Genomic DNA, 17,799 nt, shown 5'->3' on the forward strand with positions numbered 1-17,799 from the left:
TGGATCGATGATAAAACAAAAACATGTTTACGTGATAAAACACACCATCTTGTACAATACAGGTTCTAGTTCAATTGGAAGGGCACATGAACACCTCCACAGAAAAACAGACCAAACATGGGACCTCCTTTGAATTGAACCGAAAGTGCTTGACCTGAACAAGCAGCATTTATTCTAATGTGATCACAAGTTGATATTGGCTCAATTTGCTTCTCTTGCAAGCCATTGTGGAGGTGCTGTCCCTGTAATTGTCGAACCAGGAGGTCCACTGTTATGATAAAGAATAGCACAAAAAGGGGCACCCCTGACGGGCCCCCTAGTCACCGGAAACAGATCTGCAAGGGTGCCATTGACCCATAAGTGGCCAACCAGTCCTGAATACAGCAGCATTATAAGGTTAATGTAGCCCCTAGAAAGTCCCAGTTTACCCAATGTAGCTCTCAAGAAGGGTCATTACAGCGAATCAGATGCCTTCGCGGCAGGTACATCAGGGAAGATCGGATTCAACACCTCAAATATAGTGTGCAGATTGAAAGCAGTAGACCTGTGTAGAACAAAACTAATTTGTATTGGCAATATCATTTGCTCCAGCAGTAGGGCAAGAAAAGTAGCGATAGGCTGGTAGGATGCACACAAGCGGAGTGCCTTGTTGAGCTTCAAAACAAAAGTGATTACAGCCTTTCAGAGCGTGGGAGGGAGGAAGCCCACCTCCAAGGCATTAGCATATACCGCTTAGAGGCGTGGGGCAAGTAAATACTTATAGGCCTTATAAATACTGCCTCTGAGGCCATCTAGCCTAGGGGCCTTGAACCCATCGAGGGAGCCTCTGACCTGAACGATTTCCTTGCAGGTGATGGGCTCATTGTCCATCCATCTGATGAAACTGCCACTGACCATCGGTTAACCACAAAATTGCTCCTTCAGCCAGGTACTCAGCAGTCACTGCAGTGTTATCAGTCGGTCGTGCAATGTATAATTATTCAAAGTAGCACACTTGTTCCCGAAGCATACTTTTGCCATTTACTAACGGTTGACCCCCTGCATCCGGGAGCTTCGTGATATACCCTCTGTCTGTTGGGGCATAATAGCCAGGACAGTGTGAGGCCAGGATGCTGCCCATCCCTGTACTGCAGTTCCTGCACGTATTTACCAAGGTATGTCACCTCCCTGTCCAATAGCTCACGGAACTCGTCCATAAGGACTGCGCTGCAGTGCTGCAAATTCCCATGGCCAGACAGCACGCTGGCTTTATCAATGTCGCAGAGCTCAGACTCAACGCGGTCAAGACGGGTACTGATGTCATATAAAACACCCTTGTGCTTACAGATGTTAACACGGCCAGATGTAGGCTTTAAAGGCCTGTGTGTCTTGGGTATAAACAAAACTGGAATTAGGGGCACAGTATTACAAAATAGAATGGCGCAGCTCTGTCCAAAAGACTATTAGCAAAAAGGGTTACTGGGAAAGCGCCACTGCTGTGACAAGTCACGCACAGAGGACACGTGCAGCACCAACCGCACTCGGGCAGGATCAGAAAGAGAGCAGGAAGGGTGTGCCACATCAGACACTCAATGCACGGTGCTAGTGGAGAGGAACCAGCAATCTATCCGGGTCCATACAGCATGTGAGGCAGAGTAAAATGTGTAACCAGCCACCACGTTGGAGCGCAGTCATCAGGCATCCGGGAGCCAAAACGTTTCAATGATATCACGAAACATGTGCAAAGCATGTGGTGTGCTATGCACCAGGGACCCCATTGTGTCCACCAAGGGATTGAGCACCATAATCAGGTCTCCCTTCCAAGTATCAGATCCGCCTCGGGCCGACCCATCAACGCAGAAACCTCATGGTTAAAGTCAGGTCAACATTCAGGGAATATATGGTAACCAGGAGCACATAACGGTCAGCTAATACACCGGATAGTATCACTAATCTCCTGTCGTCATCCACAAAACTCGTGTGTGCAAACAGGACACTCCTGTGAATAAGTGTGCATATCCTGAGTAAACAGGAGCTATAGTAAGAGAAGTACTGATGGTTCCCCCCCAGGTCAAAGCAAAGGGCAAGTGTCCCAGAGGGCGACAGATGGGTCTCTTTACGAAACGCCACTTTAACGCCATTTCACACCAGGTAGGAAAGTATCCATTTCCCTTTGCAAGGAGTGTTGAGGCCTTGGATGTTCCATGTTGTGCACACCAGGTCGGTCGTCTGTGTCCTCCTAACATATATCCCTATTACACAAGCAGCATGAAAGTATATAGTGCGCCTGAGTGTTAATCATGTAGCCTGATAGAACAGTTGAACATTAACAAAAACTTCCCTCTCACACTGGAGTGCATACAATCCAGCAAATCCCAACACAACATTAAAAAAAAAAAAAAAAGTCCAGCTTCACTCATTTTGGTGTACACCTCGAGGGGTGGCAACCCACATCTGGAAAAATTGCACAGAAACATAGCATTGAATGGTTTAGAATTGTAACAACTAGATGCCCTTGTTAATGGTCATCGGATCATAATGCATTTAACAATTTACACCACCAATACTATATATGGAAGAAATCAAAAAAAGTGCAGAGCCCGGTGAGTAGTTCAGGCAAGCCAGATATATCATACTGTATTTGAGCCCCTGTTTGCAAAGGGTGTTCTTCACCTCTGCAAATCTATGTCTCGCATCCTGCACTGTCAAAAGAAATCAGGGGAGATAGTGATAGTAGAACTCTGGAAGGACAGGGGGCTCCGATATCGGGAGAGGTGCAGAGCTGTGTCCTGGTCTCAAAAGCTGAGCAGGCGTACTATGAGCGGGAGCACCCGGCGGCGGTCAAGTCCCTAGCGACCTATGCACCCAGCCCAAATGTGTATGGGAAACTTTGCGTACCGAAGAGCTCCTACAGCAGATGCTCAACAAAGAGACCAGGACAGCCCATAGTTGTGGATTCTGCCACACCCACGATCCGGAGGTTGTAATGGCGGGATGAGGTTCGAGTTCTTCAATCTTGGCAACTGCCACCTTTGGAAGCTTTACAAAGTTTCCAGCCGTTTCGTGCCAACGATGTGTGATCTTCAACATCCAAAAAGTGTTTCTCTACACCATCAAGCCTCACTGTGTGTCGTTCCAAGCACTTCCCCTTGCGGTCTAAGAGGTATGTGCTAGGGCGTCTAAGCTTGCATTGATGGATTTAAAGCCAGCTTGTAGGTCTGCCATTGTTGCAGCAGTACCATCCATTGCCCCATCATCGCCAGCCCCCGTCGGGCACTCCTCAGTGTCTGATAAGGGGGGTGGGTGGAGGGTCTCCCCGCAGCTTTATTCTATTCATTCAGGAGTTTCCTTTGTTTTGGATGGCCACACTCCATTATTGCTGACTGAATGAAAAATAAGGAAACATGCTGCCCAGCCGTCAAATTATCACTACGGGTTTGTGGCCAAATAAGTCTCCTCTTGGCGGTTCTCAAATGGGTGTTATGCTGCTCATGCAAGCCTCAACTAAGTTACAAAAAAGCAAAACACATTACTTGTGCGATGGATGGTGGTGCGTAGGAATGTCTCTTGTAAATGTTCTGGTAGGGGGGGGGAAGGGGTGTGCAGGGCACTAGGTCACAAATGCACCCCCCCCAATCGCCTCCTCCCAACACTCCATGCAAGTCACCCTCAGTTGTTACATCTGTGGCCCAATAGAAGGGTAAATGGCTGTCTGTGTCACAAGGCTCTTGGAGAACGTCAATTCAAATTATGTTCCAATATAAGACTGCATACGGGCCACCCAGGTCGATGACAAGTACTGACTGCTGATGGGCAGTGTAGGGGGAAGGGAAAGAGACTCCGGTCCCCGCACTGCAGTGTAGGAGCTGATGGAGGCAGGTGCGACCCTGGTTTCCCGCCACTCTTCTGGCTGGTCAAGGGAGTAAAGGGCAGCACTAGCAGGGCCCAAAGGTACCATCCTGTGACTGTCCATGGCCCATCTGCAGCTACCACTGCAGCTGAGGCCTCCGGGCGCCTCTCTGTAATGGTGCGCACCGACCCCACGCCAGCCCTGACCGAAATGGGTCTCCCGATGCGGCACTCTTAGAGCAGGTCCACTCCAAGTCAAGAGGGCCACCGCCTGCGAACAACAATGCGCAGGGAAGAACAGCTGCATGACCTTGCAAGGGCCAGCAGCCTCGGCCTCAGGCTGGCCTTGCAGCTCCCATCACCGCGGGGGCCTTTGAGGACTGAGCTGGGCAGCACCAAGCCAGCCACCCCCTCCTCCTCACCTCAGTTCTTCTTATCTCTCTTCAGGATAGAGTTCCCAGGGTCCCAGAGCCTCAGAGCTCCCAAATATTCCTGCTGGGTATCACGGTACGCCGTGTGGAGTGAAAAACCCAACACTTAAGAGCGGTTGGTGACGGAGCTACATGACTAGGCGGTCAACTTGGTCTTTAGCGTGGCCATGACTCACATTAACGTAACCTTAACAGATCAAAACCACAGGTGGTATGGTTCACATTACGTAAAACAATCCACCACCATTTGGGTGGTCTCCACTCTATGAGACCAAAGACTTTTATTAAAGAAGTGTTGAATCTAAGAATCGTTTATTAAGGCAGGGGATCTGTGAAGTGATAATGTAAAAGAATGGCCACCTAACGAACTGGCCCTCCTCAGACTCACTATCCTTGTTCCCCATTCAAATACAGATTTAGAATATAGTAGCACAATCCATGCTCCACTTACAAAGACAAAAATGTCTGGAATCTTGAGTGGGTTCAGAACAATGTGGTGAAAGTTTCAGACTTAAGATGCAGGACATTATCCATCCTCTGACACACCTCACCCTCTCCCCTCACTCATCTACACTATCTAAAAGAACATTCAGAGTTTTCTATATTGCTGCCTAAGCAAAGAAACAGTACAAAGTGTACATAAAAGAGAATTATTTGAAGTAAGGAAACAAAACCATGGTTATGAATATGACAGAACTACAACATGGAGTGTATCGATGAATGCAGAGAGTAGGGTCTTAACACCAATAGCCACTGGTCAAAGTTATACATATGGTAGCATGAATGGTGGAATGGGAGAAAAAAAGTGGGTTGTAACCAGTTTGTCTTAAGGAGAGCAAACTGAACAAAGACCAGGCAGATGGCCAGGCACCAGATTTTCAAATTCTGTGTTGCACCCATAAGGGGGGTTGAGGGAAACTGCTCTGTATGCCTAGAGACCTCACTACCACCCTGCTCATAACTAAAGATTGTATTGTTCCACCTAATTCAGCAACTGAAGATAAGGTGGCAGAAGGAAAACAAAGTCACAAGGAACTATCACTAATAAAAATCAACCTGGCCCTGCCACTTTGGGACTAAACAAGCTAACAGAGATTCTGGAAGGAGGTCTTCAGACAAGCTTTCTACCAGACTGATACTGTCCTGGAGCAGTCTTTTGGCAACCACCACTTCTCCTTTCAGGTCATCTAGGATGAGAACTGTCAGTCATGCTGGTAAGGACAGACAAACATTCACCTCATGTGATTAGAAAGCTACAGTATCTGCTGGCCAAATAAGGAATTCTAAATCATGGCAATATATTTTAACCAATCCTTGTGTTTATTGATAAGTAACTACACATTATTTTCACAGCTAGACCAGGCTTCTCCAATAAGTAGTTAGTGAGCTACTGGTAGCTCTCTGGCTGCCTGTAATTAGCTCTCCTGTGTAGAGCCTAGCCTACTAAATTAGAAGTTTTTGCTAGGTTAAATTATTATACACCATAATTCAGAGTGTATTCAATAATCTGGTTTTGGAAGAAAAATGGCTGAATTCCCAAAATATATTTATAGCAATATTTGAATGATAAATTATGTGGCACTGGGGATACTTTTTTACCGATGTTATTACCTTCGTACTAGAAGCACTGCTGCTCTAGCTATGTATTGCCCATGTAGAGGCATTCCATATTGGCAAGGCCTTTTTTACATTACTGCTAGAACCCATTTGTGATGTACTGAGGCGATTGCTGGTAGTAACTTTGCATGTGGTGGCTACTAATGTAATCTTGTCTGATGTGGACAATGTTACAACCCTAAGAATATTAGTAGCTCTTTATGAGTTTCACTGAACATACACAGTTCTTATTACAGAAGAAGATTGAGACCTAGACAGGCCGGCAATAAATCCTTTCAATCAAACAGGCAACAAGAAAGCTGAAGAAGATACGTTTTCTTTTTCCTTCAATACAATAATGCACATTTGCCATGTAGTTTAGTGAGAGAATCGCAATTCTTACTGACAGCATCATTTCACAAACGATTACAACTAAGGAATAAACTGTTTTAAATCCCAACAATAAATTTACAAAAATATATTTGAAATGAATGACAGTACAATAACAGAATGACAAAAAAAGGTAGCAGATAAAGATTTGAGAAGCAAGAGAAACTCAATTGAGCCATAATATTTGTTCAAGTGCAGTTATTTTCCAGATTGCTTTTGGGTGTGGAATATTTATCAGCTTTGAAATTAGCAAACATCTAGACCTATATTAAGTAATCTACAAGAACAACAACGCAGATTGCAAAGGGCATCACAAAAGATGGGTCGGGCAAATAAATTCTGATAAGAAATGTACATACCATTGTATCCTTCAAGGACAGAGTCAATGATGGGCCTTGCAGTTAAGTTATAGACGTCAAGCTGTTTACTGTCCAATCCAAAAACGGTGTCAAATGTAAATGTCTTTGGTGGGTCGTTAGGAGAGTCCAACTTATGAACAGCTATCGTTCCTCTCATTTCATCCACATGGACAGCGATCTTCGATGACATAGCCTTCTCCCTTTCATTCAAGGGACGGCATCGTACCACAACCTTGACATTATCATTTGATTCAGGCTTCTCATATTTGTTGACCTACAAAGAAATAATACAATTTTAGGATCATATAAAATGTCAGAACTCCTTTCACTTTTTTTTGTTCTACTTCCTACAGGCCCAATCACGAAATTGATATCAACGCAGAAAACAATCATCCCAGAACCCATACGGCTAGGAGCAGGTATCATGCAGCCATGGGTAGTACTGTGCTTCTAGTATGCTGATTACCCTGCCAAGACCATGGTCACACCAACAAACACCTCAGAAATAGGTGAGTAAAACAAGGCATTTGCAACTTCAAAGCATAAGTACGTAACTAGGTTGCACATACAAATATTCTAATTTAGGACCGGATTTAAATGTTTACCGTACCAGTCCCACCATTGACTTTTCAACTGTAAACCCGCCTGCTGTTATGGTCTGCCCACTGTATTTAGATGGCTGCGGTCCCATAGACGAAAGACCGCATTCGAACCGCCGTCTCTGCCAATAAACACCAGCCACGTTGACGCCCAGAGGGGAAAAGGGGATTCCGGTGGGACAACAGCCTTTCCGCCCTGCAGATTTAGATGTTCCTGACCATCAAGGGAAAAGTAGCAGTCCGACCTCCACTCCTTAGTTGGCAGACTGGGTGGGAAAAAGGGGTGAAAAACTCACCCTTTTACCACCGCCACCCCCCACCCCACAGTCTTCAACAGGACAACACCTGCCATTGCCGATGCCACGGACCCATGTACTTCTCCCCACCCCAAGTTTCCCTCATCGACTGACTACAAGGTAAGGATCCTGCACTGCCAGGGTACACTGGGTGGGCACTGCCCAGGAGGTGAGGACCACTGAAGACATACATGTCACAGCAATATTTTTAAATCACTGTGACATGCATGTGTCGGGGAAACGAGTGGGTCAGACACGGGTGGGGGCACTCTGGTCTACAACACATCCCACACATACACAACTGTCATTATGGTGCCAGTATTCATTGCCAAATGAATGCTGGCACCACAATGACAGTATATTCACACCTGTCAACTGTGTCCATTCCATGGGTCCACACTGCCAGGGTACCTGTCATGTTGTGCTGCGATGCTGTATGCGATGCGATTGGATAGGTGAGGTGTGGGTGTGTGTTTGTGTAGCTGAGTGTGTAGTTGTGTTGCTGTGGTTCTGTGGTGTGTGCAGTGTCAAAGGTGTATGTTGTCTCATGGATGTGTGTCAATGTGTGTTTTTGACATGTACTGGTTTTGGTGTGTCGGACTGGCAATGGGTAATTGTGTGTATGTGTTGTGTAGTGGGTAGTACGGTGTGCACCTATTGCTAAGGGACAGTGTGCGTGTGTGTGTGTGTGTGGTTGTGTCACTTACCTCCCTTCCAAAGCTATTGACATTGTATGAAGTCCATTGAGTCCTGCAGCCATCAGGAAACAGCCACCAATACACCGCCTGCAGGACTATTACATCTAAATATGGCTGGTGGAACAACGTCGACTAGATGGTTTTCTGGGGCCTGCCGACGACAAGGCTTGGCGGTAATGCCTCCAAGATCTAAATCAGGCCCTTAGTCTTTTAAGTCAGATAATATTGCACAGTGGAAGCAAGTATCAAAGAACTGCACTACATAGCTGTCTCACAGACATACCTTTTCTTTATATAAAGAGTCATAATGGAGCTCTATAGGATACTGGTGCTTAAGTCTAATGAAAGCAAGCAGTATAAGAGTAAAGCTACTCTTACCCTTTCAAGCCAGAAATGGAGATAATTAACCAGCATGCTCCCCTTTGAGAACCCATTATCCCGAAAGGATTCAATGTTGCCAGTCAGTGCTAACAGTGCATCTCCATTTTAGAGCTGATTCAAGCCCAGTGAAGGAACCTGCCACTCAACCTTGAGACCAAGACCACATGTGTGCTTCCCACGGCAGGCTGATTGGAGCCCCCTATGGGTTTCCACCAAATTTCCAGCTCTGGTCAGTCCTCATACTACTGCACACACTCCCCTTCACCAGTATTAACCATTTCTTTTTATTTAGGCCATTTCCACCCACCCTGTTCCTAAAGCTTGTCACCAGGGACTCCCTCCTTTAGCAACTGCATTACCTTTCATAATGTAAGCACAGTCTCAGGAGTATTGCCCATGCCTTGTACTGACTCAATGTTAGTTTTCTTAGCCTCACACTGATCACCCTTTCTCTGCAGCTAAAACTTGGGCTTGTTGTACACCCCTTCCTAAGCAGGGGTAAAGTGCACATAGTCCTAATAGTCAACAAAAACACGGTCAGAAATGAGGAGAGATTGGGGCAAAAAGGTTTGGGGGTGACCCTGCAGAGAGGGCTAAGTCCAAGAGGTATGGGGAATAGAGTTAAGGGTTTGAAACTAGAGTTAAAAGTTTAGCGGCACCGCATTATGGTCTATGTCAAACCTACTGGAGATGTCTCATATTATCCCTAGGTGGGCATCTTAAAATCACCAAGACTTATGACAGGCTGATGACCCATTTCCATTGGTACCAGATGGGGGACAAACTAATGAATTTTGTTAAGACAGTGGCAAGCCCAAAAGAAATCCCAAAACCTTCCTTGTTCTGCTGCCAAAGGTGAGGAATACCTTTCAAAAGGAATAGAAAGAATCAACAAACTAGAACCTAAAACAGTACGTCCGGGAATCAATACATTTGAATGGTTGTTGCCCATGTCCTCTTATACTACATGGCCATACTCTGAGGACAGTAACTGCACTTGTAGTGGCCGGCCAGGACCCGGATGGCGATCTTTACCCAAGAGAGGCTTCCCACAGAAGTTGTATCTGACAGGGGTAGAAACTTTTCGTCAGCACACATCAAGTCCAGTTGGGATGAGTGGGGATTGATGTACGTTTTCCAAGAATTATATAACCCACAGACCAATGAGGTTTTTGGAAGCTTCAACAAGACGCTGAAGGGCATGATTAAGGCGTTGTAGAAACCCTGGGGAAGAGGTGAGATGTCAAGAAATGATCACCAACTAAATGTTAAGGTATAATGAATGTTTATTGAATAAATGGTGCTCCGAGTACATTCAAGCAAATATTTTTCCAAAAATATTGGAGTATATGAAAATGTGGACTGGCTGTGCAGAGTGTCTCAGGAGGTTGTTCTGAAGCAGGATGCTGAGATGGAGTCTACAAAGGAGTGGCTCCTGAATATCGAGTCACGGATATTTTATGACACGAAAATTGCAGGCGAAATATCAAAGGTTAACTATGTATATATTTTCTATACCCAAACCTATGTACCTTGGCTATATGCATATCGTCAAGGTAAATAGATATGGAGAAAAAAAAATAGTAAATCTATACTTCCCTCTGTGCAAGTAACTTTCCATATTTTGTCCGCAATATTCCTGTTCCACAATATTTTTGTATTTCCTATCCAAGGGTACAATTGTCTATAAAATGTCCTGTTACCATTCCTGTTGGTCATCTACAGCAAAGTTTCACAGAAGGCTGTGGGCTTTAGCCCTGTGGAGCATCTGTTTGGGCACCCAATTAGAGATGCCTTGAAGTCTTGTGTGAAAAGAGTAGCAAAACCAGTCTAAAAAAACACATACAATGCTTTGGGGACTATATATTGGGAGCTAAGATCCAAGATGTCCCAATACATCAAAAGGAAAAACATGAATAGTGTTATAGTAGGTTTTCCAAGTTTAGGTCCCACTTAGCCCAATATCACACAAGCAATCTTCTCAAAAGGAAACTCACATTATTACCCCAATGACAACTGCGCAGAACATTTTACCTTAATTACCCGGAATATCAATTTGTCTCAATAAGATCAAGGGAGACACCATGTTTCAATATCTCAGAAGACATTTACCATATGTAGTCCTTTTACAGGAGGCATTAAGCTTTCCTGGCCCCCAAACCCACTTCTCACCCAGGGAATTACCAGTAGTGGGTGTATTATTAACTCCATAGGACATAGTTAACAATGATTGAAGGTGACATCTGGAATCCTTGCCATCTTCCGAGGTTTCTACATAAAATTAGGATTTAAGGGTAATAAGTAATTCCAGGTCCGATTCCCCCAATAATTCCTCATTTTGCCATGGACTTTCAAATGAAGAGTTGGACAGCTGTAAGCTTCTAAACTACTCTGAAAATAATAGTTGTGGTTTCTTTTTAGATAATGGAAGCTCAGGTACTACTCTGGCACAAGGTGTTTGGAGATGGCATCTCAGAAGTATGTGTACTCCCGACACCCCATTAGTATTGTTATTTTATATACACTAGTGTTTTTACACAATCAATATGTAATTAACAATTACATATTTAATTTTGTGGGTTGTTGATGCTTTCTAAACAATGTGTATCTATATTACAACATATGTCATAAAAGGTATGTGCTTTCAGCCTTGAGAAAATCCAAAATATATACAAAACATGTGTAAACATGTGTTTGATGTCCAGCCCATACCTATAATTAATATTCTCTCATTTGAGGTGCCAGGTCGGGTTAGATTCCTCACATCACCTGGGACAGTAGAGTGTACAGGACTACGGAGTTCATCCAGATGACAACGTATGTATTAACTTAGAAGACTATGAAGTATTACTGCACTCAACACTAGATGTAGAGAGATTTGAAGATTTATAACCACTACAGCCACACCGGAGATTAACAGGGCCTTATGCTTTTAGGATGGAAATAGAGATCCATTATTTGTAATGAGAGGGTTTTAAAAATATATATTATACCGCAGTTCTAAAGATACGAGCTCAAAACATTACATAAAAGCTGTGGAACAATGTTAAAATCAGTGTAAAACCACAGAACGTTACAATGATGCCCAAGACCGCTATTTTTTAATGGCACAGTTTGTGTTACTTGTGCTGCAAATTCATTTTATATTACGGAGTTCTCAAAGATTTTATTTCTCGAGGGGTCATATTCCTGGTATCTACTAAAGTGCCTTCACGGTAGATATCCACGTAGTAATTTACTTCCTGCTGTGTGGAGAAGCCATTTCAACCTAGGATCTGAGGAGGTTGTGTTTCCGCCAAACCAAAATTGTGAACACAAAATGAACCTCTAAATGGCATCCACTGCTGGTGTGGCCAGACTATAAAAGCCCATACCTTTTCTTACAAGACACATGTACATTTTAGCCTAGGTTCTGCAAAGGCAACAAAAAGGTGATAAATTACATTGTTTGAGCCAATTCTTATTAGCCCCTAAGAATGCCTTCAGGTACCATTCCATAACATTGCTTTTAGTTAGTCTCTAAACTAAGAGGCAAAGACTACCTGCCTACTAGAGTGTGAAAAATGGTCTTCCTGTGTTTCAATGCAAGACAAGCATATTCCTTGTTCAATAATATTTTGTTTGGATAAATTTATGTAGTTCTTCCTCAAACTGAACATTAGTATTTCTAAAGCATAGGGTCTGATTTATATCATTATCCAAGTATTAAAAAAAAGCTTAGAATTGTCTTAAAAGAATGATAAAGCATGTGTTGTATAACTGTGTCTCACAAAAGGATGCTGAACATACGGACATCCACGTGCCACATAATTTATATGCATGTGCACATAATTTGGTTCTACCTTGTCTCATAATGCTAATGACCAATCCAATGGTTTACTTTCAAGGTTTGTGATAGATGACCACTGGCCCCTGGATCACTGCTGTATGGTGTTAAAGTGAGCACTGTTTGGAAGAGCCTCGCCACAGTTCACCAAATTTCATATCCATCTTGTTTTATCCTGTGGTATTATTTCCAACTGAAAACATTTAAGATGAACCAATATATGTGCCACAGAACTGACATGACAATACTTTAAACTTGAGCGTTGATGATTCAATGGTAGCTATCAGTGGCTCTTTTAGAACAACGGTTGCAGTTAATATCCAAACGAGAAGATCGCTAGCCTGTGTGTGTTATGTGGGCAGACTACATAGGTCCCAGCTGCCCACATCTGCAATTCTCATCTAGGAAAACGGGTACATGCTATTGTGTCTTTAATAGGAGCAATGGTAAAACTATTCAGTTTAAGGCACTTTAGGTTACGATCAAAACCTTAAAGCACTGAAAATGTCGTGTTTTAGGTCAGTGGTTCCCAACCTTTTGATTTCTGTGGACCCCCACTTTAACATTAATGGAACCCAGGGACCCCCCACTGAAACATCATGGGAATCCAGAGACCCCCGTCTGAGTCATTACTGGAAGCTGGGGGCCTAATTTATCAATATTTGTTAATACTTTTTTAATTATCTAGGCTCTCGCGGACCCCCTGAGATGGCTTCGCGGACCCCCAGGGGTCCCCGGACCACAGGTTGGGAACCACTGTTTTAGGTGATGTACATCCTTAGCCATCATATGTACTGCTCAAACCCTAACAAAGAATTCTTAGGGACTTCATACACCACTTACACACTGCAGCATCATATACTCAGTTTACAGAGCTTGGAATGCCACTGAAAATATACAGATGCATAGTTGATCACACAGCCCTAAAGCAGTTACAAACAACTCAGCAACAATATGCACCTGAAGTGGCAAAATGCATTGACAAATACTTAGGAGAGAGAAAAGAGTTTATTTTGCAGACTTATTAGCCTGAGAGATGGAGTAAAGAAAATATATTATATTATAATTAAAAATATCTCCAATTTATTTCTTCAGAGACGAACACCAAGAGGGAGGCGGGGGGAATTTACATCATTTTCAAGGACACCATAAGCTGAATTACTTTCACAGAAACAGGAACCATTTACATGGAACGGATCCATCCTTGACCCAGTCTTCACTGCATTCAACAACATCCAGGTCAACACACCCAAACCAATTAACTGGACCAACCACGATGTTATTAGCTTAAAAAATCAACAATCCTCACTACATAAGGACCAACATGACAGGCCCACCTCGCTGTTACTGGAAAAACATAGCAGAGGTGGATTGGGCTTTCGCCCTCCACACGAACCAACCAAACACACAGGCAGTATGTCAAGCAACATCAACAACTTTTAGTACTGGATCACCACATGAGTGAATAACCTAGCTCCTCGCAAACAAAGCCAATTAGCAAGAACATGGATGCCGGCCAGCTGGTACACAGAAGAACGCAGAATGACCAAGCAGCATTGTAAACAACTGGAATGGAGGCGGAGGGCTAGCCACGAAGACTCGGACAAGAATGCTTTCAAATCTGCCCTGAGGCCCCACCACCAGCAAATATGGGACCTGCTTCTTTGCTACTGTTGAAGCTGGGGCTGATGCAGAGGGCATCAACGCCAGCTTCAACAGCAGCAAAGAAGTTTTTGTGATCATCAAGAACTTTATCACACCAGTAGCAACATCACCCCCTACTCAGAACTGTGCAACGACCTCTCAGACTTTTTTAGCAGCAAGATCACAGCCATATACAACAACTTCGAGCCTCAACTGGATCATAGCAACCTGGTAACAAACCTGCCAATACTGGAAATAGGAAACACTCATCACATGGAACATTGAGGAAACCACAACAATCATGAAGGCTATCCATTCTGGGGCCCGGGTAGACCCTTGTCCCCACCACGCTTTCAACAATTGTTCCACCCCCAGCATCAAGCCCTCACTCCCAACCTGAACACCTCCGTTGACAAAACCACTTTTCCAGAAACCTGGAAACAGGCAGCTGTTAATGCTTTCCTGATGAAGTCTTCAGCAGACCCAGCCATGCTCAAAAACTTCAGACTAATCTACCTCCTACCATACCCAGCAAAGTTTCGAGAAAAAAGCCATCAACAGGCTTCCCACTGACCACCTTGCTAATTACCAGCTCCTCAACGCCATCAATTCAAGATCCATACCCAACCACAGTATCGAGACAGCCCTCAATGCTGACAGACAACATCGGGATGATCCTGGGCAAAAGAGAAACTGCAACTTTCATCCTACTCAACTTGTCAACAGATTTCAACACGGTCTACCATCCCATACTGATAAGACTACACAAGAATGGAATTAAATGACCCACTCTTCATTGGATCTACACAATCCTAACCAGAAGAACCCAAACAGTCAACATGCCTCCTTGCTTTTCAAAAGCCTGGGAACTTCCGGCCCTAGTCAACATCTACATGACCCCACTGGCTGAAGTCATATGCGCACACAACAGAGACATATTCACCTATGCCGACGACATGAAACTGATACGGTCCCTCTCGGACAACACACCCAGCACAATGAACAACTTCAAAACCTGCATGATTAAAGTGACTTCCTGGATTAAGTCCAACTGCTTTGAGCTAAACGCGGACAGGACCGAACTGGTGAACTTTGGGAAATGCCTCAATGCGGGACTAAGTCTGGTGGCCCAGAGACCTAGAAACTCCACCCACCCCCAGCCCACAAGCAAGAAACCTCCTCCACAATCTGAGAACGCTGAGAAAGTTCTACAAGTGGTTACCAACCAACATTAGAAAGACCATCACTCAAGTCCTCTTCACCAGGAGACTAGACTCCAAGAATTCGCTCTATGCAGGTATCGCCAAGCATCTCAAAAAAACACTACAGACTATACAGAACTCTGCAGCCACTTATCCTCAACCTCTCACTGTGTCCCACATCACTCCTCACCTGAGGGAACTCCACTGCTCCAGATACACAAGCATGCACAGTTCAAGCTCCTCACTCACACATAAAAAGCACTGCAAAACAAAGGCCCAGGTGTGAATACTTATAGCAATCCTCCAGACACCTCCTCTCAGCCAGATTTCAACTAGAGCGCGCTGCACGTGTAGATAAAATCAGAGCAGGAGGTCGAGCCTTCTCACACATCGTCTCTACAGCATGGAATGACCTCACACACCACATTAGAGACTTAGGGGCAGATGTAGGTAAGTTACAAATTGCGACTTGCAATTTACGAGTCATAGCGACTCGCAAATTGCAACTCGCAATCCGAGATGCAGAAAGGTGTCTCAGACACCTTCTGCGACTCGCTATGGGGTCGCAAAGACCCAGCCCATGAATATTTATGAGGTGGGTCGCAGTTTGCGACCCCATAGCGAGTCTAGGCACTCACGGGGATGGTGGCCTGCTGGAGACAGCAGACCACCATGTCCGTGACTGCTTTTCTAATAAAGCAGTTTTTTTTTTTCTCTTTGCAGCCCGTTTTCCTTAAAGGAAAACGAGCTGCAAAAAGAAAAAATTCCGAAACCATTTGGTTTTTTCAGAGTAGGCAGTGGTCCATAGGACCACTGCCTGCTCTGACAAAAATATTTTTGTGGGCATTCACAAAGGGGAAGGGGTCCCATGGGGACCCCTTCCCTTTTGCGAATGAGTTACCATCCACTTCAAGTGGATGGTAACTGCGAGTTGGTTTGCGACCGCTTTCGCAGTCACAAAGCAAATCTACATCGCGATGCGGTGGCAAATAGGAAGGGAACACCCCTTCCTATTTGCGAGTCGGAATCACATTTTGCGAGTCAGTACCGACTCGCAAAATGTGATTCTGCATCGCGTTCAGCCTTTTGCGCCTCGCAAACTGCGTTTTTCGCCGTTTGCGAGACGCAAAAGGCTTCCTACATCTGGCCCTTAGCCTCTCTTCTTGAATTCCACAAGAAGCTGAAGACTCGGGTCTTCAAGTAAACCCCACGGGGCTGTACTCACACCTACAAAGGAAAGCTTCAGGATTCTCTCACTGGTGATAGTGCTCTATAAAAATAAACATAAGATAACTACTAACAACTCACTTTCAAAATGCCCTATTGTTTGGCATTAGTCCAATTGGGAAAGCGTGGTACACACAATTTTATTTCTATTTTCATTTATTTCTTTAAAATGAGTGCTTTCCAGACAGCGCGATTCAAAATTGCAAACTAGAGCCTTGAAACTACAACCGCCCATTGACCTGACCCTAAAAAGCCTCTTAGTAAATGATGGATGATGCACCTGCCCACAGATGCTAGACGCTGTCCCTGTTAGAGGAATACCATGACATAGGTTACGGACAAGAGTTCCTGTTAAACCGTCACTTGGCTGCTGTCAATTATATTCGTTCGACCGACTCCGCCGGGTTGCTATGGAGGGCTCGGTATTGTTGATGTGCAGACAGCTTTGCTCCGCCGGCAGAGGGGACTGCCGTGTGCGCATTAGAAGAAGCCTTCTTCTTCCCCTCCCTGGCAACAGAGCTGGGAAATTTCACAACAAAAAATGCAAACACAACTGCATACAACAATACACCAACCTTATATGAAACATGTCACCTGCTTACCGGCATTGTCAACCTGTGGGCCGCGCAGGCAAGCCCCCGAGCCCTCTAGATGCAGCTTTCAGGGAGCAGCCCGCTCTGCAGTTTATCCGCCGGGTGACCGGGCCGGGGATCCAACAGAGGGGTGGTTGGTCTCAGGAGACTGGAGGGGAGAGTTGTCGGAGCTGCGTTCCCAACTGGAAGAGGTTTCCTTGCAAGGTCCACCCACTCCTCTCCAGGGACATACCCTGCAGGCATAAAAACGTCAGTGAGGGCAGGCAGAGCCCCAGCGGCAGAAGCAGGGGTATTTTGCGGACAGCTACTATGGAAGGGGTGGGCTCCGCAGGCTGTTTGAAAGCCACAGTCCCCGCCCAGGCACGGACTGAGACATCTGAAAAGGGGCGGGCCAGAGAGAGTACCGTAAGGGGCGCCAGCTCACTACGGGCTCTGCATTCGGAGAGTTACAATGAGCTTCTCATATGGTCCTGATCATTGCCCCATATAGACCATGGCGGGAGCCATCTTGTAACGGCGCTTCGCCCCATTCTTCGCAGAGGCAAGTAGATAGTGTCTATTGTTACAATGACTCATACAAGGCGGAAACCTTTATTTCGTTTGGTAAAAAATCATGATGTCACCTTTAAGTCACCGTTATACTTTTAAATTTGCTAATATTTAACAAAATACAAACCGTATTTGACACTCCAATAAATCTTTCCAACTAATAGCACGTTTATCGATCAA

At 44.8% G+C, this 17,799-nt stretch overlaps 1 protein-coding gene across 3 annotated transcripts in view; it reads right to left on the bottom strand.

Moving 5' to 3' along the window:
• Positions 1–17,504, bottom strand: part of KIF3A (kinesin family member 3A) — a 224,141-nt gene extending 206,637 nt beyond the window's left edge. For all 3 annotated transcript variants that reach the window (XM_069221976.1, XM_069221977.1, XM_069221978.1), the window contains exons 1-2: positions 17,080–17,504; positions 6,605–6,878 (exon numbers count right to left, since the gene is read on the bottom strand). In XM_069221976.1, coding sequence (XP_069078077.1) covers positions 6,605–6,878; positions 17,080–17,085 — 280 coding nt within the window. In that variant the 5' untranslated portion in view covers positions 17,086–17,504. The remainder of the gene's footprint in view (positions 1–6,604; positions 6,879–17,079) is intronic.
• Between the last annotated feature and the right edge of the window lie 295 nt (positions 17,505–17,799).

Source organism: Pleurodeles waltl, chromosome 3_1, assembly GCF_031143425.1.
Source record: "Pleurodeles waltl isolate 20211129_DDA chromosome 3_1, aPleWal1.hap1.20221129, whole genome shotgun sequence".
Lineage (NCBI taxonomy): Eukaryota > Metazoa > Chordata > Amphibia > Caudata > Salamandridae > Pleurodeles > Pleurodeles waltl.